The following is a 23,587-nucleotide window of genomic DNA, read 5'->3' on the forward strand; positions in this document are numbered from 1 at the left end:
ATGATGGCGCTTGTACCCATTAGTCACCCAGCCTTCCAGAACCGTTTCCCGTAACCAGTACCGACTCCTCCACCACACCCCAACTGGTATGCATGACCGCGGTCCATGACTGCGCTTCAATCGCGCACCCACATGTCTGCAAAAGCCCGCCCGCCCTGCGCCTCAATCCCCTCACCTCGGGCAAAGCGGCATTGAACAACTCCTTCTTGTCCTCCTGAAGCGATCCTGCATACGCTCCTGAAGCCATCCTGCATGCCCTCCAACAGCCAAACCGCGTTTCGCATGTCCGCCAAAAACCAGGCCCCACTCCACGATGCACAATAGCGACCCACCTGCTATTGGTAGAAACAGAGAGGTTCTCGGAGCTCGGCAGCCGCCTTGGGCCTAAGCGAAGACGGTATCGATCATCTCAAACCAGAAACGTCGCGTCGGCCCCTACCAGGTGGACGTGACAGCCCTGTCAGAAATGTCGCGAAGTGTTTTGGTCGTGAACTGGTGATACAGGGAGGTGTGCCTTGTTGCCGTTTACGCGCCTGAGGGGGTATGATCTCACGATGGTGGTTGTGGTTTTTATATAAGAGAAGGGGTGTGGCCGCCGTTGTGGGTTTTCGAGTATCGATCTTTTCGTCGGTTTCGTCGTTCGCCCTAGTCAGTCTTTACACTTACGTTCTCTTTTTCGTTCTTTTGCTTGCCCTCCGGTTAGGGTGTTTTACCTTGCTTTTATTGAACGCTCGTTGATTATCACTATACCCATTCAACGCTGTTATATATTTCTTGTCGTATACATACAAGACGGAATCTTCGAAGACGAACACGAAGATGTACATCCACGCCTTCACCGCCCTCACGCTCTTCAGCAGCCTTGTCATTGCTGCTCCTACCGCCAACATCATACCCCGTCAAGGCAATGCCTGCTTCATCATCGGTAACGAAGCCCTTCCAGGCGAGACGGCCACTGTAGTCCAACAAATCCAAGACAAGGTCACCTGCGACGCCAACGCAAAGACAATCGAAAACGTCCCCGACGTGACCTCAGGCGGCCAAACCTTCTCCAAGATCAACTTCGCTGCCTCTGGTCAAAAACCAATGGAGTTCGCCACCAGCACCTTCTTCACCGCTGTCCCGCTCGCCGACTCCAACCTCGAAGCTTTCCAGGACGCACTCAACGTTTACCTTGCCACTGAGGCCGGTCTACGTAGCTCGGGAGGCAACTTCGGAATCATCAAGGCGCCCAAGTTCTTCCTCGAGATGCAGATTTCACGGATCCAGACCGCGAGGGGTCAGCCGCCTACCGACCCAGCTCAGCAGGTCGACCACTTGAGGGACAAGGTTATCGAGAACAACATCAGGGAGGATCAAGCGATTATGGATCAGGTTACCCAGTTGGCTACTCAGCTCTCGTAGGGGATGCAGTAGTCCTTGGTAGGGCAGGTGAAAGAAGGATATTGGACATGAATACCTCCTGCCAATGTGTAGCAGAACCATCAATTAATCACATGATACCCGTCACATTTTGTTCACAACTTGCTCTCGCTACTACCACCCACCTTCCCTCTCCACCCCGTCAACGTAGCACCACCATCCATCTCAACGGCGTTACCCGTGATATGCGCACTCGCCTTACTACTCAGGAACAAGACCAGCCCACCAAAGTCACTCGGCTTGCCAATACGGCCAGTCGGCTGTCCCGCCGTCAACGCATCTGCGAATTTCTCCAACCCGAAGTTCGTCATGCGCGAGGGGAAGACGCCAGGGCAAATGACGTTGACCATGATGTTCTTCGGGGCGAGTTTCGAGGCTTGCATCTTGGTGAGGTGGATGCATGCCGCCTTTGCTGGGCCATCTATAGAGTCCGTCAGTAAGAGTGATTCACGAAAAGTAAGAACGACAGCGAACATACAGCTATAAGTCCCCGTCCCCGGATTACTCAACCCCCCACCCTCCCCCGTCGTAACATCCACAGTCGTAATACCCGCCATACTAGCAACATTAATAACCCTGCTAGGATTATGCGCATCCGCCCCCTTAGCCAACAACCCCTCACACTCAACCGTCATATAAAATATACTCTTCACATTCAACGCATACAGCTTATCCCACGCATGTTCCGGATAGTTGTAGTAATCATCGCCCCAGCTCGCGCCCGTGTTGTTCACCAGCACCGTCAGGCGGTCCGTCTGCTTCTTCAGCTCCGTGCACAGAGCGAGGCAGCCGGCTTTGTCTTTTAGATCCGCGACGATGTAGGAGCATTTTCCGGGGCCGAGGGCGTTGAGGCGCGCGGTTGTGGCGGCGAGTTCGGATTCTTTGCGGGATGCGATGAAGACGCGCGCGCCGTTTTGGATGAAGGCTTGCGCGGCCATTTCGCCCAGGCCGGTGGCGCCGCCTGTTACGAGGACGACGTGAGAGGTGTAGTCGAAGAGCGTGCTGACGCGCAGGTCGTCTTTGGAGGCGGCGTGCGTCATCGTGGGTGGTGGTGTGGATGGAGGGTTGTGGGGTGGCTGAGGTGGAATTGGGTGTAGAGGTGAGGTCGATCGACTTTAGGCAAGCTTCAAGGAGGTATGTGTGTATGCACAGAGATGCGCAGACGCGTCAAGGTCGATTCAGCCATGTCGGCAGAGCTGTGGGGGAGAGGAGGCATGAACCTCGGCATCTTGAACCTGTTTGCGGGGTGCTAGCGTCACTTGCGAACTCCACTGTGACCATTCGAGATATCGGTACGTTTTCTTCGATTTGCACTCAGCCCGTAATAATCGGATTCTGGAACGTCTTTACATACGGACCTCCCATCGTACCACTCGGGAGGCGTCCTCTTCGCTGCTTGTTCCACGCTCGGCTTTCAGGTTGTCCAGCATCTCTACTGGGTTCTCTACGAGGTATACGTTACTGAGTGGCGTTCCACGAGTGTAGACAGACCGAGGATGTGTCCAGCTACCAACACCAAAGATCCACTTTGTTGGGGGTCGGTCCTCTGGGTTCTCTGCACAGTTAGGGTCATGCTTGATCGCTTCCTTGAGGTATCCAATGGCGGCGTCTATATCCCCAAGGGCTTTGCAAACGACATGTGCCCTGAAGCTCAACAGAGATTTAAGCTTGCCAACTTCAAGCTGCCATTTTTTTGAAGCTAGCGACGCTTCTTGCGCACACATGGGCTGATCAGATAAGAAACTGATCATCTCTTCAGCATCCTTGCGCGCTTTCTGGAGCAATGCCACACTGTCGGATGAACCAGTTGGGTCTTCCTCTTTCGACTCCAATATACCTGCGCGATGGCAGAGGGCTTGTATTTCGCCTGCAGCGATGTCGCAAGTCCGGAGCCATAATTCAAGAACCCCGTCTCTCGATGTGTCGTTGCGTATGTTGTCGCAAAGATATGCATAGGCCATACGAGCATGCTTGATATCGTCCAGATGGTTAAGACAGTGAATAGCAGGCCGCTCTCTCATCAAGTGCTCTCTTAACTTCATGGTCCAAGGAGAAGTGATCATGTCATTGGTGCTCACAATGTGAAATCTAATGCGGGCCTTCGAAATGGGAATCAACAGAGGTTCAATGAGGATCTCTTGGGCTCGTTCAAGCGTGTGTGAGAATGTCTCAAAAAGCGACACATATAGGGAAGTGCTTCCAAACCTGACGCAGGTTAAGATCCGCCTTCATGGTATAATGAGAACTGCAATTACTCACCGATTTTGATGACCTTTGCCAATACGGATCAAGATCGGCAGGCTCGAGGCTGGCAGCAACAAACACGACGTATTCTCCATATGATCGCGGTTGCGGTGGGAACAGGGCGTGTAAAATTCTAGTTCCATTGCCACAGGAAAACCTGAAAAGTCCTTCTTGACAATCTCATCGCAGGATTGCAGTTGTGAGATAAGTGGTACGCGCGGGCAATCCACCCGGCGGCCGCGGGAGTTGTGGGTTGGACACCCGGGTAGCACGGGTATTGTTTTGTCAAAGATGCTCCGAAGAAACTTTGGGTGATTACTTTTGACAACCACGCACAGTTGGAGTCTCAAAAACTGGAAGATCTCTGCGTTGATTTGCCGGCTCAATGTAAGCAGCTTACATAATGGCGATGAGGGTGCAGACGTCTGAGGAGGTACATCTAAGCAGCGGGTTCCGGGTCTTGGAGCTACTACACGTCCCGTCTCGGCATCTGAAAGATACGGATCGCTGTATCCAGCTGGAGTGTAGGTCAAGAGCTCGTGATAAATCTGCTCACGGATTGTGATCGGTAAAGTCTGGAAAGTGTTCATTAAGAGAGGCTAGAAGTGGTAGTAGTGTCGTGAAGAGAAAGTGGTGTCCCTCATAACTCGAGAAGAAAAGGCGATGTAGCCTGCAGCTATACCTATAAGGCTCTAGCGTGGTCCCAACCGTATGATTAGGCAACCAAGATCCTTAGACTTGCACGCCTGACAGATGACTTACATTATACCTAAATTGGGCTGTAGCGATATGTACCTCTTATCGAATGCTGCAGCTTCATGCAAGGCGAAATGACGTGTTGTGCTGCGCCTAGGTAATTACCTAGGTACAAAAGGGCCACTCGCGTCCACCATGGTCATAGCCAAAACACTTGCTGCTCACCCAGGTAGGTAAGCGCAATGATCCAACTACCTGTCGAACTCCAACGGGGTTGCATCGATTTTCTTTCCGACGATTTGGCGGCACTTAAGGCCCTTCGCCTGGTAAGCAAAGGATTCCACGAATTAGCTTCCGAGAGTCTCTTCCGCACAGTATCCTTCACGAACGTCGAAAACAGCCCTGAAAGGTTCTTGAATATCTTCCATTCCTCTTTACGAAAGCATGTACGTCATGCCATCATCAATACTTCCGACCATCCCGATGAACAAGTGGAGGGGTACCCCGACATCCTCTCTACCTTCGCCGACGCCATCGCAAAACTTGCACAGCTGGAGGGATTAAAGCGAGTAGAGCTAAAGTTCTCGAGCGTTTGTACCGTAGACGATTATGTTATGACCAGATACAGAGAGAACATGGTGGAGGTTGAAGAGAGTGAATCTTTCCGGGCGGAGATCCAGGACCTTTGCTTCCAGGCTTTAGCGCAGAGCGAGAGCTTCGAAAGTCTTACGATCCAGAACTTGCAAGATGCAATGCCTCGGAATATTATGGAATCTAAAAGTTTCCTGGCCGTGAGAGAGCGTTTGACAGAACTGCAACTGAGAATCCTGAGATACCACGTGAATCCACAAGAGGGACGGGAAACCTGGGCAGACGCGGCGCACAATGGTCTGAGACGGTTTCTCCCAAAGTACTGGTTGAAGCCTACCACCAACCAACTCACACGGTAAGTCTTCCTGCACGACCGTCGAGCTATATGTGAGCCGTATTCTGAGTTTATAAACAATTGTCTAGTCTCACACTCGATTGCGACTGCCTCTGGGGAGTCTGGCCTTTCACGGACTTCCGAGAGGTCGAACCGTTTCCACACCTCAAGTCGTTGTGTTTTGGCAATTGGACCATCGCGCATGACTGGCAGGTCGACTGGATCGTCGCGCATGGAGCTACACTGGAAAGTCTACTTCTTTGCGGTTGCGGTGTTGTTCGTTATATGGCTTTGCTCGACAGGGGAATGAAAGCGAACTTCCCTCAGCTACTTCCACAAAAGGGTGACGACGAGAGTGATGATGAGGGTGACGAAGGGAGTGATGATGAGGGTGACGAAGGGAGTGATGATGAGGGTGACGATGAGTTTGACAGCTTCGGTCTTTCTTATGGACCTGAATGGGAGGTTGAACCGGATATTCGTTGGCATCATCTATTCGAACGCTTCCGAGTTGGCCTCGAACGTCTTCGGCACTTCAAGTTGGGCTATTCGCAGGATTATCCCTTCCATAGCCGCTACAACATGCGATCCGATCACCCCATGACAGCTTACTACTCCCTTGACTGTCGCAAACCACCGGGATTTGAGCCAATTGGGTGGGACGTCTACGAGCCTGAGCTTGAAGAAGAAGCTCAGCGTAGGCAAGAGACAGACCTTCAGGAGGAGGATCGATGTGCTCTGACTGCACTGATGGAGACAGTGGAACAACGGATTGTTGAAGCTATTTGAAGTCGACCAAAAATGCAACATCATGTCGACTTATACATGCTTTCTCATGCAAGATTTTCCCCACCAGGGGTGGATAGAAGTCATGAAGCACTTTGCCGCTTACATACATCTCAATCTTAATAAATTAGTAGTCCCCAAGATAAGGTATACTTCTCGGAGAGCCAAATGATATCCTAGGAGAATGTGACACAAATTGTAGCCACCCCTAGTTGACACATCTTTTCAAGAACGGTCCCAGACGGTAGCCGAGTACTATCTCGGTGTGTTCATTGCTGAAGGCTCCCGAACTCCGCAATCGCGCAGTCTTTTCCCTGAAAAGAAACTGAAAGCGTCTTGCTAGGTTTGCCAGATTCGCGTAAACTGACATCAAAGACACCGGGTACAACCATAGGCCTTCTGAACTGCACCTCCATCCATGAGGAAGTGGTGAACGGTGGCTGCAAGCTTTTTGAGTCCGTCAGTAGATGTAGAGCTTTAGCGACTGTGTGATTTCCATGCGCAATCTTTCCAGGTAGACCAAAGGCCTTCGCCGCCGCTCCCGATAGGTGGATGAAGTTGTAGTCCTTGCAAATCGCAGCCCATTTCAGCGGGTCGTCGACTGACATCGATACCTGTGTGGTGCTATCAGACATCTGTGGTATCGCCATGCTAGACCTGGTCTCATGTGAACTGTTCCGGATTTTCTTGGACTGTGGCTCTCTTAGTTCTAGCATGGTGAAGATCTGGCGAAAGATGATATCCATAGTTCCATCCTTCCTACCAGTGGGAGTGGTGATCACGACCTCCAGATCCCACTCGATGCCTCGTTTTGCTGGTCTTGGGTGGTTACTTGCAATCGCCTTCAGACGGGCTGTTCGTAGATCTACGAGTCTCGACAGGTCGCATAGATCGGGGCGTAATATCTCGAACCTATTGCGCACGTTGACTGCGCCTAGTGGATTGATGGGACACCAGGGACTGGCGAGTAGAAGTAGCATTGCGGGCTCGGTCATGGCTGAAAGAAACAGCATAAGGTGCGGTGCTGAGAGCTCTTCTCCTGTGTTGCTTGTTCCTCCAACTGCTGATTGATACCGAACAACATCGTCTGCATCTAGAGTGAATGGGGAGTCAAGCTCTAATGCTGAAAGCTTGATGCGCGGAAACCCGGGAATTGCGTAAAAAATTGATTTTGCTATCATTGACAGGATCGCTAGCACGACCCCCCCCATGCGAAGTGAGGCTGGGGAAAATGCCAGAGTGACTCTTCTTGGGCTGAACAGCAATGGCGTCAGGCGGTACCCGAATGAGACGAGCACGCCGAAAAGCATGCCCGATATGAGAAATAGTGTCATGCTGGAAGGCTTGCGATGCGATGCTCCTACGTACATGTGCAGGTCGTGGATGCCAGATGCAGAGGACCTCGGGCGTGCCTCCGTAGCTAGCGGCGCCGATGACGTCATCACCGATGTGGAAGGCACAAGCGCAGCACCCAGCCACCTTCATGCCCACTGCAAGTGCCACCCCTCGCCATCGTGCCAAACAGGCAAGAGAGTCAAAAGCTCTCCACAATGGGTGACCTCGTCCGTTTGCTCAACCTCTTCGATCCAGTTCTCTCCATCCAAAGTTCATCCGTCCTCGCGAGGCCCATGACGGCGCACCTTCTCCAACACTTCCGATGCCCACAGTTTGGGCACTTGTTTCCGGCGCGTGCGAACGACCATATTCTATCACCTGGAAAGATTAGCAAGTCTTGATGCAAATGACCAAGGCAACATACAGCGATGACAGCACCAGCTGTAAGTCGCGTCTGGGTTTGCATTGCTTGCAATATTTCCCATGATCTGTATGCGGTCTTTCCTGTGATCTGAGAGGACGTAAGGTTCAGTCTCGTTGAGCTAGTATGGACTACGGGTGCGACAGAGATATTGTGTGGCGTTAGATCGAGTGCTGCACATATGAATTGGAGCGCTGCCAGGCTTGGAGACAAAGCTTCTGTGTGTGGGTATCAGATTTCTATGCTACAGTAATGGGAACGAGAACATGATTTGGGGCCCTTGGGATGTACCAGAGCTCGCGCTGTCTGCTTGCGTTGCTTCGACATTCACAGATCACCGCCAGCACGATCTGTAAACACTGAAGATCTTGCGAGTCGCTGTATGACGTGCGCCCGAAAGCTAGGCTGTCGAGATACTTAGTTCTGAGGCTTAATTCATAGAGCCCTTTACTTTTAGGGGATGTTGTTTGGTTAATGGACTACTAGGATCAGGGCTACTTTGGTGTGCCTGCAAGATCCAACGGCAGTGTGACTGATCCAATTTGTAGACTACCCCCGAAATGGCATATGGCCAGAAATACAGACAAACTAGGGCCTAGATTGATAGTTCCCCTGCCAAAGCTCCGCCGGGCTACGGTCTGAAGCACTGCCGGGCATCTCTGCAGGGCTGTGATTTTGGCCCTCTGCTTGATGTTGCCAGTCACCAGCCATTTCGGAGACGTGCGTTGACGGTGCGGGGCGCACAACCGTCTGAGCGTACTTTGCTTCTCCATCCTGGTACGTGGGATCTGCCGGGTGGTAAACGTATTTGTCTTGTCCAACATCCGCATCCGCCTGTTCCGTACTGACATTCTTCCGTTTCCTTTTGAACAAGAACCATGAAAGCGCCCCAACTATTGCTATCCCAACAATCGGCCCCACGACCGCGCCAGCTATCCAGCTTTTACTCGAAGAATCTGGGTCTTGAGCTGATGGTATGTCTGTTGTTACTGAAGATGGCGTTGCGATTGTACTCGTGTTGCTTGGAGTGGTCGAAGACTCGAACGTTAAACTTGACGTACCTACACCCAGGTTTAGCTCACAGACTTCGCTTGAAGCTACTCAAGACTTACTGCTCGGTCTAGCTGTGACTGTATTAAAGATGGTTGATGGTTCAGGCGGCCCGCTAATATAGAATCCCGACGACGATATCTGTTCCGTGAACGGGTCTTCTGCGCCAACGGGTGTGAAGCGTAACACCCAGTAGTCGTTGGCTATCAGTGCCGAAGAAGGTATGTTGACATCCCACTGAAATGATGTAGTGCTGGTTATATCAACGCTTCCTACATAACCTTTGATTTAGTTACTGCGATATCACACATTTAGAGTCGAACGGCTTCACTCACCAGCGATCTTGAACTTGTAGCTCTGATCCATGAAGCTTGTGACCCAAAAGTCGAGCTTCTTGACATCGCACGAAGTACAGTACGTCTCGAATGCATATTGAAGCTCGGACTTCCAGCGTATAGTAAATGGTGCACCACTTTGCAAGCTCGTAGATCCGTTTGGAGTCGCAGGCGCAGTCCAGCTGTCCTGTATGGTTTGACACCATGCTCCAAAGATGAGAGTAGTGTACAAGAGGAGCAGCGCTAAATGTAGAGCCATCTTCGCGCAGGGTATGAGCACACAAAGTCGCGTAATGGTAGATGAGAAACTTGCAAAGACGCTTCTTCTCGGCGCAATGGTGATCGCCTGGGTATATTGACTCCGAACACCCAAACGACGAGACAGTGCAGCTACATCAGGGGCTAGCAGCGCACATGAGGGAAGTTACAAGTTTTGGAATTACCAAAAGGATTCATGACGGACGTACTGTGATAGAACTTGACCAATAAGCGCATCTGTTGCGATCAGGAATCAACTACGCCACAACCTTGCAGAAGTCGGAATCCGAGCGTTAGGCGCAGCGCGTAGCACACCGCAAGTCGTCAACGCTGGTTTATACCAGGAGGTTATGCTGTGGCACTCGATAACATCAGTTCAATTTGGCGTTATCATTATAAGAAACGACATGGGGACTCACCACAAGCGCCGATGTTCTTTCAAGCGATTGGGGCGTAACATGGCCACTAAAGCTGTTTGCGGCACAGGTTAGAGGTGTCTTACGCGCCGTAACACGAAACAGTCCGAGCACTATAATAGCACTGCAAGCTGCAAGGTATGGCACGGCGCGCGTCAAGTTTCTGCTCAACTCCTCTTCCTTCATCCATGAGTTTCGCGTCGAGTTCTCGCACCTGCACCTATGAGAGATTAATCATGTTTCTCAGAAAATGGAGATGGAGTGTGATGCTCCTGGTGGCTTTCGTTTTTCTTGTAACCATCACCTCTTTTCCCGCTCAGTTTACCCCATCGAGGACTTCTATCTTCCCATCCGGCCACCATGAACATGCTCCGAGCTCACATGCGTGCCCAACAAAGCCGCCTTTGCCCGCAATAACTCCGGATACGGGAGATCACTTCAACTGGAGAGCAATTCCGAGTCAACACCCAGTTGATGAGTATGCGCAGCTATCCTCACAAAAGCCTTTGTCTAGGAGCACTTTGCAAAGGCCTCATCCAAAGTCGCCAGATGCCGAAGCGATTGCTGGTCGACGAGCGGCTGTCAAGGAGACCTTTCAAAGATGCTGGAAGTCTTACAAAGAACGCGCATGGATGAAAGATGAACTCGCACCCGTGTCGGGTCAGCCTCGAGATACCCAGTTTGGTGGCTGGGGAGCCACGTTAGTCGACTCATTAGACACTTTGTCAATCATGGGGATGGAAGACGAATTTGCCGAAGCCGTCGAAGCAGCCCTGAAGATCGACTTCAGACCAAGCGATGATCGCGAGAGTGAGATCAATATGTTTGAGATCATTATACGCTACCTGGGAGGCTTCATAGGCGCCTACGACGTTTCTGGCTGCCACGATACCCGTCTTCTGAACAAGGCTCTCGAAGTAGCAGACATGGCTTATGCGACCTTCGACACGCCTAACCGGATGCCTGTGTCGAGATGGAAACCCGGGAAGGCGGCGGACGGCGAAGAGCAGCTGCCAGCTCTCTCAGTACTCATAGCTGAAGCCGCTTCCGCTAGTGTGGAATTCACTCGCCTCTCCCAAATCACAGGGGATATGCGGTATTTCGACGCCATCTCCAGGGTTACGGATGTACTTGATGAACAGCAAGGTTCCACGAAGCTTCCTGGGATGTGGCCGATCAGCGTCGACATGAGGACACCGAACCTGACTTTCGACGCTTTCTTTGGGCTGGGTGCCATGGCTGACTCTGCATTTGAGTATCTGCCGAAGATGTATCAGTTGCTCAACGGAAACGAGCCGGCTGATCAGTATCGCAAGATGTACGAGTACGCGATGGATACGGCGATACAGCACACCATGTTTCGACCCATGGTAGAAGACAAAGCCGACATCTTGATCGCAACTGCGAAGCATGATGGTCCTGATGGACAAAGAGACCACACTGGGCAGCACTTGGTGTGCTACGCTGGAGGTATGCTGGCGCTTGGTGGGCGGCTTTTCGACAACCAGACCCATCTCGACGTGGGACGGAAGATCTCTGACGGTTGCGCGTGGACGTATAAGAATGCACCGAACGGCATTATGCCTGAAGTGTTTTCGATGACCCCGTGTCCGTCGTGGTCAGAGTGCGATTACACACCAGGCGCAAAGCCATTCAGCGCAGTCCACGATGGCCGTTATATTCTCCGGCCAGAAGCAATCGAGTCGATCTTCTACATGTTCCGGCTCACGGGTGAGACCAAGTATCAAGAGATCGCGTGGGAGATGTTCCAGGCCATCGAGGCGAATACAAAGACTGAATTTGGCAACGCCGCGCTCCAAGACATTATGTCGACCCCGCCACCAAAGAGTGACAGCATGGAGGTAAGTTTCTGGATACGCGATGTTTCCGAAACAAACACTGACTTTCTCTCTTCACCTCCGCAGAGCTTTTGGTTGGCCGAAACCCTCAAATATTTCTATCTCATCTTTAGCGACCACGACGAAGTCAGCTTGGACGACTTCGTCTTCAATACTGAAGCGCATCCGTTTCGGATACCCTACCGATAGTGTCTTGATCGTATCGGCGCAGGATGAGTGGGGTGGCTTCCTGTGGCGGAGGTTCGAGTTTGCAAACGCGAATCGTATGATAGAGCCGATAGGTGACAATCGGCTTGTATTTAGATGCTATATGAACAGCTGCGTTGGGTAGCTCTAGGTCGACATTGCTGATGGCTGATGAAAGTGACGCGTTGCGTGTTGGGCCGCGTTGACCGGGTGGATCCGAAAGAGGGAAGACGGCGCCGGCACCGGCCAAGCTTTCCCCGAAAGCTTGAGCACGGATGGCGTTGCTTCGAGTCTCGACTTTTGACGCGCACGACACGCGTGAATACATTCTGCATCCTAAACATTGCGAGCCTGAAATTTCCGGGCACTTGTTCCTCATCACATGCCGATGACTTTCTCCGTCGTGCTCAACGCATGCCTAGTGCATACCAAAGGTTCACTGTAGCGCGGCGATGCCCGCTCGTCGGTATTTGACGAAACCCTGGAGACGTTAAACCTCGGTGTGCTGCTGCCGAAGTCTGCTTCCGTTCGCTAAATGATAGGACGACGAAACTTAGCGACGACGACACCGTGACGACGACGGTTCGCAACCCCTGCCTGAAACTAAATGGGCTGGGGTCCAGCCAATAATCCTACCATCTGGGGTCTCCACTGGGGGTCTCCGCGAAAGTCTTCTTCCGCAGGTATTAGTATGGGGAAGGACGGGTACACAGTATGGGGTTGCCACCCCGAGGCGTGCGCACTCGAGATTGCTGGTCTTTCTCTTTCTTGCTACTCATTCCGCAACTCACGCCTAGGGCTGTACCACTAAGACCACGTCACAGTCATGGAGAACGACAAAGAGGCCATCTCAGATAAGCCGATGACTAGTGAGGATCTAGAGCATGCAAACACTCATGGCACGTATCTCGACAATGACGAAGTATCTCACCTTTCCGAGGAGCATCGACAGTATCTGTTGGAAAGACATGGCACGCTTGAGCTTGACCCCATACCCACCATGGGCACGGCCGATCCATACAACTGGCCTCAGTGGAAGGTAGGTCATCACGCATTTATCAGTTTGAGGTGTACTGACAATGGGAATAGAAAGTGATGAACCTCCTCTTTGTCGCCTTCCACGCCATGATGTGCGCGTTTCCCGCTGCTGCAATCATTCCAGCCTATGAGAACATATCCGAAGACCTGGGTGTCAGCCTCCAAAGAGCATCGTATCTTACGTCTCTACAAATCGCTATCCTCGGGGGTGCTCCACTGTTCTGGCGGCCGCTCTCCACACGATACGGACGTCGACCCATCTTCATCATATCTTTGATTGGCAGTCTAGTCTTCAACGTCGGCTGCGCGAAGAGTCAAACATACGCTGCCATGGCTGCTTGCCGAGCTCTCCAAAGCTTCTTCATCTCACCCCCGAACGCAATTGGCAGTGCCGTTGTGGTCGAAACTTTCTTCAAAAGGGAGAGAGCGAAGTTTATGGGTATCTGGACGGTGATGATCACCCTGGGTATACCTCTGGCGCCCCTAATTTTCGGCTTTGTGACCTACAACGTCGGCTATCGCTGGATATATTGGATCCTCGCAATCGTCAACGGCGTTCAACTCATCCTGTACACGCTCTTTGGACCCGAAACGCGCTTCATCCGACATAACAACGCGCAACACGCGCAGTTCGGGTTTGCGGCCTACAAGGAGATGTATCTAAAGTTTCGCCGCATCGATCCTACACCCATTACTGCCTCGGAGTTCATATCACCACTTCGACTATTCAAGTACCCATGCGTGGTCATCCCTGCATGCGCGTATGCAATGGTCTTTCTCTTCGCTTCGGTCCTCGCGACTGTTGAGATTCCGCAACTCTTCGGCGAGAAGTTCCACTTCAACGCACAGCAGATCGGCTTACAGTTCGTGGGTGTTATCATTGGTACGATCATCGGCGAGCAAATTGGTGGACACTCGAGTGATCTCTGGATGCGATGGCGCGCAAAGAAAATGACTCCTCTCCGCCCTGCTCCAGAGTTCCGTCTCTGGCTGAGCTACTTCGGCATCCTTCTCACCATCTGTGGCGAGGTTGTCTTTCTCGTTCGCATCGAGCAAGCCCCCGATCTGCATTGGAACGTAACGCCTATTGTCGGTGCAGGCATAGGTGCAGCAGGCAACCAGATCGTCACTACTGTTCTGATCACATATGCGGTCGATTGCTACCCTGAAGAAGCTGGTAGTATTGGCGTGTTTGTTACCTTTGTAAGGCAGATCTGGGGCTTCCTCGGTCCTTTCTGGTTTCCTCCCATGTTTGAGAATGTAGGTATCGCAAACAGTGCTGGCATCGTTGCGGCATTGCTGGTAGGCGTTAGCTTGATCCCTGTTATGTTCACTCATTGGAAGGGCCATACGATGAGAGGCCACATGTCGGAGAGGATGTAAGACCAGTTGGACATGTCTCCTTGTCATTGTGTCCGATGCAGAGCTACGCGTCTCTGGGTAGCGTCTGAACATGTTGATGACAACCTGGACATCATGAAAAACACGCGCATCTCCAGCTGATCCCTTGTTGGACTTTTGGATTGAATGCGATAGTATAGTACATGCACAATTTTCAACCTACAACTTCGCTTCCAACCCCTCCTTCTGACACAGCTCTTCTGCCTCAGCCACAACATCAACACCATAGACTTGCGCCTGAATATCTGCGTCAGCCCACTTGTCCGGCACCTTCCCAGATCCAGACTTCAGCGCCGCAAAGATCTTGTCGCGCTCCTCCTTTGCCTTGCCGGCTCCAAGATGCATGTCTCTCCCGTTCTGCGCCGCGAGCTCAACGAGTGCTTCCGCTCTCGGCTTCCTCAGCTTCTCATACAGACGAAGCGCGTGCTCGATGGTCTGCGGCTTCCCGTCTGCGATGCGCTTAGGGGAAAGCACGACACCCAGCACAGCGCCGTCTTCAATCGCTTGAGCTGCACCTTGGGCCATGTGCGGGAGCGTCGGATGGCAAGCGTCGCCGACCAAGGCAGCTGTACCATGCACCCACGTTACCAACGGATCGTGAACCCGTAGCTTCCATTCCACAACTTCGCCCTCCGGCACCAGGTTCAACATACGATGTATCATCGGACAGAAATCGCCGTAAACGTCCAACATGGCCTTCTTGCTGCCTTTGGTTGTATATTGCGCGTCTGGTGCTCCGGCAAAGTTGATATCGGGCTGTGCGGTGGAGATGTTGTAAATCTGCTTGTTGTGGATTGGATAAGCGATGATGTGTTTCTTCTCGCCAATCCAGCGTGTTACTGTGTCGGACTCAATCAACTTCAGTAGCTCGGGGTCGTTCCCCATTTGGTCTCGGGTCAGCATGATGCGGTATGCAGCTTGGCCTGAGTCGCGAGCTGCGCCTGTGTGGCCGAGTTCCTTGAGCATGGCGACGCGAGTAGAGCTCTTAACGCCGTCCGCACCGAGCAGGATGTCGCATTCGACTTGTTGGGGCTCTCCGTTGCCCTGAGCTGGTATAATGGTGAATCTAGGCTTCGCACCAAACTGTACGTTGGATATGTTGCAACCCAGCTTGAATGTGATGCCACTTTCCTTCTTACAACCCTCGTATAGGCCGTTTGCTAGACTCGCTCGGTGACCGACCATGTGTGGGTATCCATACTTTTCTCGCACGTAGCCCAAATCTACGTACCCTAGCTCTTTGTCCGTCGAGCCTTCCCGAATTGATGTATTTGCGCATTGAACCGCCTCGTCGCGGATCGGTCCCCAGCAACCTAATCGGTCGAGGATGCGAGCCATATTTGGTGCGAGTTGGATGCCGGCGCCTACGAAGCCCATGTTCGTTGCGTTCTCGTATATCGTGATGTTTTTGTGGCCAGCTTTTGCGAGAGATAGTGCTGCTGCTAGGCCGCCCATGCCTGGAGTACGTTAGCTATCATGATGGGATGGGCGATGTCATGTTGGGGATAGCTACCTGCTCCAACAATCGCTATCCTAGTATTCTCTGCCATGATAGAAATACTGCGCCTCTGTCTCGCCACTCGATGTACAATATCTGCTGGTATGGTAGAGGATGGAGCGCTGCTGGTGCAATGTGGTTGCTGGTTGTTGTTGAGTTGGTTTCGCCGAAGACAAGCAGGGAACGTCCCGACAGCTCTTAAGATTCTGCTCAAACGTTTCTATATCTCGGTCTCTTGCTTTTGCTCCAATCCCTCCACAAGTTCCGAGCTCCTTCCCGTGCGAATGTTCAGCCACCGGAAGATAGCTTAGCCGGAATGTTCCTACCAGGGCTTCCGAAGCTGCCTCCGGACCTTGAAAGCACTACACGTCACTCTCAGTCGCAATAGCCGAAGTTTATCTAAGTCAACTCAGTAAGCACTTCTTCGATGAAACATATATCGGGAAGCTGTCGGCCCGAATACGTCCACGCCTGGGGAGCTTGCTGTTCCAAGGTTCTCAGCTACCGGCTGCACACCCCACCGTGGCGGGGCAACGGTTAGCGCCTTTCCATCTCAGCGCCCCACCGCCATCAATGAACGCGCGAGATCCGGCAAATGCGGAGTCGCGGAGTGTGGGTGAGCCGTTCTTACATCTTACTATCGCATCGGCTGTGATTGCACGATCTCGAGGTAAGCTGAAGACGCTGTGCTTAGAGATGTTGAAGATGCGCATGAGTCCCGACGCCAGATCGCTTCCACTGCGCGACAATATACCTCCAGGGACATGAACTGATGCTGCAGTTCCTGTAAAGCATTAATCGGGCGTCAGACTTGATGGCTTAAGCAGTTCGCGATCTTGCCAACATTATACCTTTACTCGTACATCATATGCCTGGTAGGCCTTGTCGCCCACTTAGAGCCGTGTCGATAGTCTCTTGTGGGCGTTCTCTTCAACGCTTGTCGCAAGGACGCGTGTAGAAAAGCCTAAGACAAGAAGAGCATAAAAAAACGTATGTTTTACTATCTCTTCATCGCGTTCCGATGGGAATCTGGGAATCTACATCGAGCCGCAAGTCGACTTCAGTCCCGTGGATACGCGATGGGGCTGCATACCCCGCGCTAGCTCAGGGTAGGATGTGGGGTGACTTCCCGAATCATCTCACGAGTAGACTGAGAATTTCGCATCTTTCGTGACTTCAACAACGATAACAGCTTATTCGTCGAAGGCTTTACGGACGACTGCTGTGTGATCGTTGGATCTGTGGTCAAAGACGAACAAACACCTCATCATTACGTGTCGCGAAGCTCACGTAGAGGAAAAGGGTTCACCCGAAACACTCTTTAATCTTCGGAACACGATCGGAAGACCAGCCCGAAGACAGCGTGACCTTCGGTGTCAGATAAATCACCTGGAGCTTGCTACCTCTGCAGTGGTGATCTAGAACAGTAGCTACGTGGAAAAGGCTTCTCCCTTTGGCCCAGCACACCTTCGTGGACAACAACTTCAGGACAAAGAGAAGTCCACGGACCTGAACACAGCGACCATCGATAATGGCTCGACGAAGCTCATTTGATCAAGCATCAGACGGCTTCCGGGCTCATCTTCCAGACCTCAGCAGTCCCCGCTTCACGACGGCCGCAAAGCAAAACATCTACGAATATGTCCAGTCAATGCAAGACAACCGCGCCCCGCCATGGCTGTACGATCTGACTAAAATTTGGGAGAAGTTGTTGGAAGAGCCGTACAAAGGCATCACGAATGACGGTACTGTTAGGGAGGGTCTATATCAAGCACGAGACGAAGGTGTAGATGTTGATGGCCCGGTCAAGAAGGCGGAGAAACTACTCACAGCTCTGGATAGCAACCAGAAGGCGAAGATTTCATACCCAATCAATGCCAGAGAGTGGAGGGCATGGAGTAACCCAGAGTTCTTACTGCGACCATTCGGGCTCAGACTCGAAGAAGGTAAGTCTCGAATTTACCGACGCTACGACCTGAGGCTAACTGCTACAGTGCCTGAGAATATTGCGCAGTCAATACTTGCAGTGGTAGAGGCATCTCTTTCCCCAGAAGGCTACGAAAAGGCTATCGCGGCCATGCGGGTGAACCATTTCTTGGGCGAGGTCGTCAAACTGCCTAATATCTTGAACAAGTACTCTTACAACTTCCTGCTGTTTGGTACGCCATCAACCTCCGCTTCTTTACCTTGGGGCTGGCTCCTCTATGGCCATCATCTCGACATTTCCTGCTTCTACAAGGGAAGCCAGGTTATCATGAGTCCATCGTTCACAGGTGCCGAGCCCAACATCATCGATGACGGAGAATGGAAGGGTACCAAGATATTACACAAAGAAGGCAGTCTGGGTTGGAAGCTAATGCAGAGTCTCAACCACAAGCAACAACAAAAGGCACAGATCTTCAAGAATATGAGAGATGAAGGCATGAAGCAAGTCTACGGCAACTCCAACAATGACGAGACTAAGCGAGATGAGCTCATTACCGATACGTGGGGTCCAGATGACCAGCGCCATCGATGCGGTGCCTTCCGCGACAACCGCATCGTACCCTACGAGGGCGTTCTGGTCTCTTCTCTCGACTCGTCACAACAAGAACTCGTCCTCGCCATATGTGAAGAGTTCCTGCTATATCATCCCACGAAGGCACGCCAACAAAAGCTCAATCAAATCAGACAACACTTGAGCGAGACCTACTTCTGCTGGATCGGGGGTTTCGGCGAAGACGACGCGTTCTACTTCCGTATTCAGAGCCCGGTTATCTTGGTCGAATTTGACCACCACTCCGGTGTCTTCCTGACTAACCAGGAGCCCGCAAAGTACCACACGCATACCATTGTGAGGGCACCGAATGCAGGAGATTACGGACAGGCTATCAGAGAAGGAAACGAAAAGTTAGAGTGAGCAGGCACTGGATGCAATGTAAATAGGGCGTGTCGCAAGGAGAGACGTGGTACCCATGTTGTAGATCTCCGTTGTGAGGCGCATGTTGAATTCATAGAGGCTGCAATAGCTACCATACCTAGCTTCCACTTCCAGGCGCCGGCCTCGTATCACCAACGAGATTCGTATACTTCACATCCACCTCAAGAACTCCAAACCATACATGTCGCCCATCCCTTTGCTTGAATCTCACTTCACCCTCCAAAGTAACGAACTCCGCTTCCTCACCTGCTGGAAGATAACTCTCGATTACCCGTATTAAGTCTTGTTTAGCAACCTGATGTCTACATTCATCTTGCTCACTAGCATCGCTTCCTGCAGCAACCGAATAGTGGATAGCAACTTCTTCTTGTGGCATAGTGGGAATCCCGGCTATTAGTGCGAACATGTTTCCGGCGTCATCATAGCGAGGAGTCTGAGCTCTTACGTACGTAAAACCTGGTCGTTTCTGCGTTGATAGATGATCGTAAGTCTCCACGTCGCCTTTGTAGGTTGTCGGATAGAGAGAAAAGCCGAGGTGGATGTTGGGTTTAGCTGGGATGTCTTTTGGCGTTACGTAGCGGACGATCACGTAGTACTTTTCTTCTACCTTGTAGGGGCCTTTGGGTGCCATGCTGAAGATGTTGACAGCGTAATCCGCGAGGGGGGAGTTGACTTATAGGCTCGGTGTTTGCCAAAGAGTAAGTTGGTCGGGCCCGGTGTGACACTACCAATCAGCTTGATCATACTATTCTCTGATGATAGCTTCAGGTGCCGATATGAACATCTAGATATGGCATCTATACGCAAAGGGATGAAAGACATGAGTGCGTGATGGTCCACTGATGCGACCTATGCCAAATATCTTCTACCGTCTACCTGCACAGCCTCATGCGGTGTGTGCGTTCACACCATGGATCTGGAATCTGACGTGATAACGCTGGAACCCCAAACCATAACGAATAATAGCTATTCTATCAGCCCAGCCATTGCCAGCATTGAAGTCTAAAGTCAGGTTGCCACGTGGCATGAGCTCCTGCACACTTGCTGCTACCACCTCGCGCAGATCCTGTTCGGCCTCCATGATCTGCCGTCTTGGGTTCCTGACTATCATAACTGTTGTCTCGACGTCACGGGCTATTTCTGCCGTGATCATAGCCATGCTCTTATCTCCATTGAAGTAAGGGTTAAGCACGCAATTCCAGTTGATATTTTGATTCGCAAAGAACTGGCGCTCCTCCAGGTTTTGGAACCGCTGAGACCGAACCCGAACAATCGGAATCAGGTCCTCACTTTGGTTTGTGGTGCGGGTAACCATGTAGACTGGGATGGACATATTAAGTATCTCGTGAAGGGGGTGGGAAGTAGCGCGAACACATCCATGAGAACCTTGGAATGGTCGGAAGGAATATACAAGTTGCGGGCTTGCTACATCCGGTCAGCTATCAGTCGTGCGTTCTCATGGTGGACAGCCGAACAAGTACCAAATGGCCTCCATCCGCACTGGAAGACTCCGTCACAAGTTTCCAAAAACTACCAAGCTCAATGCATGTGCGAATAGCAAAAACAATGCTGCAACCCAGGGTCGAACTGGGGACCCTTCGCGCGCACTATTTGTGTGAGGCGAATGTCATAACCACTAGACCATTGCAGCTTCTTCTGTTTGGCTACACAAGGATCCCGAAAGACTATAATACCTAGGTAGGTGTTAACGGCCGCTCCAAGACTGCTCAAGCTTCAGGAAGACAGTTTACAGTTATGAAGTGTATGGACTGAGGAAGCGACGGACGAGCAGTGGCAGGAGCAAGGAGGAGCAAGGAGTAGCGATGAGAAGCAGCGGATATCATGCAAATAGCTCTTTCTCATGACGGTATTTCAAGTCTTTTGATGAGTTTAGAGTGGCTGATTCCGTTGTCACTCAACACACCAGGTCATTCTCCCAAAAGGTCATTCTGGTTCTACTCACAGGTTCACCCATTCTGGTCACATGGCCTATTGCGAGCACGCACGACCGACTGCTTGCTGAGGTAGCAAGCTAATCCTGTGTATATGGACTGCGGTGGTCTTCATGAAATTAGCCCTTCATCTCGACCTCTTTACACAAGACAACGCAATATGCCCACAGTCCCAGTCTTTATCGTCATTCGCAGCACCGATGCGGTTGCTGACACTCCAACTATCCGTGTTGCATCTCTGCCGTTTTGCGATCCAGTCACGTATCCATTCATCACCGACATGGGCGTCATCTGGCATATGGTGGCCAATCCATTCTACGCTGGACAAGATGGTATGGCTATGATCACAGCCGATATGGACCGTGACGACAAGAGGACGGTCAAAATCGTTAATGATCCACGGTTGGAAATGGTAGACGCGGAGCGTGATTTGCGAAGACTTGTGGCTTCAGAACTGGAGGGACTCATGTTGATCGGTGGCGTGGATCTCAAGTACATCCCCGGTATGAATATTGATGGCGTCGAAAAGACGGGCGGTCTGGCCATAATTGATCATGGTTCGGGGCTCAAGCGACAGTGGACCAGGTATGCAATCAGACAGGTGGACGCACACTGCCCTGAGGTCGTGCCAGCGCACGGTAGTAGAAACTTTGAAGGTCCGAGTAACTAGTCAGTGGTTCGAAAGGAGTACCAAGCCTTCCCAATGGTATTTCTTCGTGAGTAAGTTTCGCGTATTGCAACGCAAGCAGGTGCAACAGTGCTTGCACCGCAAAGTCAAATTACCAGCCTGAAATTCTTAGATCCGGAGTGGGGCGTGTGCTCATTGTTGAGAGTCGAGACGTTGGAGAGTCATGGTCGGCTGCGATGCGGTCATGGTCTAGATCGCGATAATTTTCTTTCAATAAATCATTGTGGGCGTTAATGACGATGCAGATGCTGATGAAGCTGGTGGTGTTGACGCTGTGGTCACTCCACAGGACGAACAGGTTGCGGAGCTGCACGCTGACATCAGCGTCGCGGGAACCTCGGCCAGCCACGCGATGCGCGTGCTCACCCCACAATCGAAAGACTGCCATCTAACCACGATCAGCACACCACTAACCCCACATGGCCCAGTCCCGTCGTCTCAGCGTCCGATTGGATCTCGGTGGCAGCCGTTTCACCAGCCGAACCCTTTCCAGGCGGCACGCCAGGAGAAGCCGCGATACATGCGCGGCCGGGAAACCCTTTGAAGGGGAACACCCAGCGACCTGGTACGTCAGCGGCCTTTCGGTCTGGAGACGCGACGCGAGAATGCGTCGGACTAAGCTCATCAGTCCATTTGCGTCACGGAGCCCGGTGATGTCAAGTGCTGTGATTCGTCGTATGATGTACGGGTGTGGTGGAGAGACATGAGTGCACAGCCTACTTGTGACCTGCATTTCCCCGCACGAGGCTGTCGTATATACAGTCCGCATACGCCGCGCTTGGGACGTCTCACCGGAACACATTACACGTAGCAAGCCATCAATCAAACACCACACTACCGAAGTCAAACCGCGGCCGATACTTTCACACGTCTTGGCCATCACACCTACCAACGTCAAACACAACCACACCTGGGCACACCAAGCGACAAGATATAAGTCGCGCCAAAACTACCAACTCGAGGAACCATCACCATACTCGGCACTCCTTTCGCCACTATCACGCAACCATCAACATGTCTTTCCTCCTCCGCACATCTACCCTGGTACGCCAGAGGCTCTTCACCACCTCAACACGTGCTCGCAGTGCCATCTCCATGGAAGATGCCGCCGCAGCACAGATGACCTCCACCCCTGGTGCGAGTGTCGTCCCAAGGCTCGGAAGGGTAGCACGATGGTACGTTTCTTCCTCTATGAGATTCCTATCACCGCTAACAAAGACCAGGTATCTCCCGACCATGGCGGCGGTAGCCATTGGTATGATCTACCTTCCCAAGACCGCATCACAGCCTCGCCGACCCCTTACGCTCGGTGATGCTAATGCCAACATAGGCTTTGGCGTGACCAATGCACTCAACGAGGCCAACCGCAAAGTACACTCTGCGCTTGAGCTTACTCAAGAACAAAAGAACCAGATGCTCATGGACTCTTACGGCGAGCGCTCAAGCTTGGAGGACATGGAGCGGGCAATTGCTGGACTCGAGGCCAAGATGACCACCCAGAAGGACAGGAACAGGATCTTGGAAGAGGCATATGGCGACAAGGCCAGCCTTGAGGACCTCCAGAGGGCCATGGAGCTGTACGAGGTGCAGTGAATGAAGCAAGGAAGGGTGGAGAACCCGAAGAGCAGAACCCCAGCTTCGCGCCTTGGAGCGCACACACTACAGAGAAGAGAAGGATGAAGTCGCGCGCTGAATGCCGCGAGAGCCACACCGCCAGGCCACGAGCAGACACCGACATCAAACCAAGGTGTCTGGCTCGTGAACCTCGAGAAGTGACAGAGGAACATGCATTTCATTGTTGTCTAAGCATTTAGCGTTTTTGGCAATTCGTAACAGACCCTAACAATGGGCTACGATTTCGTACTATACCAATATCATCAATACCAATTTACTATGTTCAATACACAATATTCTCGTTCCTCGCTTTCCAGCCGATGCCAGCCTTGTTCGCTGCTCGGTGCATCTCGTCGCTCGACAATGTCCGACGCCCGACACGTGATCCGACCCGAGTTCTCCCGGCGGCCGCGCTCCATCACAACACCATCTCCGCGCTTGGGTACTCCACATTCCGACGTCGAGATACGAATGCCGTTGTGGAAAAGGGCCGAACAGCGCCGTGAACTGCATCGTGACAGGTCCGGACTTCGTCAAAATTAG

The 23,587-nt window shown here is 52.0% G+C and overlaps 9 protein-coding genes and 1 non-coding gene across 10 annotated transcripts; 6 read left to right on the forward strand and 4 right to left on the reverse strand.

The window, feature by feature from the left end:
* Positions 1-819: 819 nt before the first annotated feature.
* On the forward strand, positions 820-1,404 carry J4E84_003191 (uncharacterized protein; the record flags this gene model as incomplete). Its single annotated transcript, XM_049385809.1, has 1 exon — positions 820-1,404. The coding sequence occupies one exon, from the start codon at positions 820-822 to the stop codon at positions 1,402-1,404; it is 585 nt and encodes a 194-aa protein (XP_049246686.1).
* A 113-nt stretch (positions 1,405-1,517) lies between these two features.
* J4E84_003192 (uncharacterized protein) lies at positions 1,518-2,462 on the reverse strand (the record flags this gene model as incomplete). Its single annotated transcript, XM_049385810.1, has 2 exons — positions 1,518-1,843; positions 1,901-2,462. 2 exons carry the CDS (start codon positions 2,460-2,462, stop codon positions 1,518-1,520), a joined length of 888 nt encoding a protein of 295 aa, XP_049246687.1.
* Positions 2,463-2,768: 306 nt separating this feature from the next.
* J4E84_003193 (uncharacterized protein) lies at positions 2,769-3,464 on the reverse strand (the record flags this gene model as incomplete). Its single annotated transcript, XM_049385811.1, has 1 exon — positions 2,769-3,464. One exon carries the CDS (start codon positions 3,462-3,464, stop codon positions 2,769-2,771), a length of 696 nt encoding a protein of 231 aa, XP_049246688.1.
* A 6,898-nt stretch (positions 3,465-10,362) lies between these two features.
* J4E84_003194 (uncharacterized protein) lies at positions 10,363-11,936 on the forward strand (the record flags this gene model as incomplete). Its single annotated transcript, XM_049385812.1, has 2 exons — positions 10,363-10,366; positions 10,438-11,936. 2 exons carry the CDS (start codon positions 10,363-10,365, stop codon positions 11,934-11,936), a joined length of 1,503 nt encoding a protein of 500 aa, XP_049246689.1.
* Positions 11,937-12,759: 823 nt separating this feature from the next.
* On the forward strand, positions 12,760-14,354 carry J4E84_003195 (uncharacterized protein; the record flags this gene model as incomplete). The annotated part of the gene is made up of 2 exons (XM_049385813.1): positions 12,760-12,972; positions 13,023-14,354. The coding sequence occupies 2 exons, from the start codon at positions 12,760-12,762 to the stop codon at positions 14,352-14,354; spliced, it is 1,545 nt and encodes a 514-aa protein (XP_049246690.1).
* Positions 14,355-14,531: 177 nt separating this feature from the next.
* On the reverse strand, positions 14,532-15,922 carry J4E84_003196 (uncharacterized protein; the record flags this gene model as incomplete). The annotated part of the gene is made up of 2 exons (XM_049385814.1): positions 14,532-15,829; positions 15,886-15,922. The coding sequence occupies 2 exons, from the start codon at positions 15,920-15,922 to the stop codon at positions 14,532-14,534; spliced, it is 1,335 nt and encodes a 444-aa protein (XP_049246691.1).
* A 1,479-nt stretch (positions 15,923-17,401) lies between these two features.
* On the forward strand, positions 17,402-18,769 carry J4E84_003197 (uncharacterized protein; the record flags this gene model as incomplete). Its single annotated transcript, XM_049385815.1, has 2 exons — positions 17,402-17,816; positions 17,865-18,769. 2 exons carry the CDS (start codon positions 17,402-17,404, stop codon positions 18,767-18,769), a joined length of 1,320 nt encoding a protein of 439 aa, XP_049246692.1.
* Positions 18,770-20,357: 1,588 nt separating this feature from the next.
* Positions 20,358-20,441, reverse strand: J4E84_003198. Its single transcript has one exon. It is a non-coding gene; the product is annotated as a tRNA-Val (tRNA).
* Positions 20,442-20,902: 461 nt separating this feature from the next.
* Positions 20,903-21,412, forward strand: J4E84_003199 (uncharacterized protein; the record flags this gene model as incomplete). Its single annotated transcript, XM_049385816.1, has 1 exon — positions 20,903-21,412. The coding sequence occupies one exon, from the start codon at positions 20,903-20,905 to the stop codon at positions 21,410-21,412; it is 510 nt and encodes a 169-aa protein (XP_049246693.1).
* A 1,032-nt stretch (positions 21,413-22,444) lies between these two features.
* Positions 22,445-23,023, forward strand: J4E84_003200 (uncharacterized protein; the record flags this gene model as incomplete). Its single annotated transcript, XM_049385817.1, has 2 exons — positions 22,445-22,605; positions 22,654-23,023. The coding sequence occupies 2 exons, from the start codon at positions 22,445-22,447 to the stop codon at positions 23,021-23,023; spliced, it is 531 nt and encodes a 176-aa protein (XP_049246694.1).
* Between the last annotated feature and the right edge of the window lie 564 nt (positions 23,024-23,587).

Source organism: Alternaria hordeiaustralica (genome assembly GCF_023758085.1).
Source record: "Alternaria hordeiaustralica strain BMP 2776 chromosome Unknown scaffold_4, whole genome shotgun sequence".
Classification (NCBI taxonomy): domain Eukaryota; kingdom Fungi; phylum Ascomycota; class Dothideomycetes; order Pleosporales; family Pleosporaceae; genus Alternaria; species Alternaria hordeiaustralica.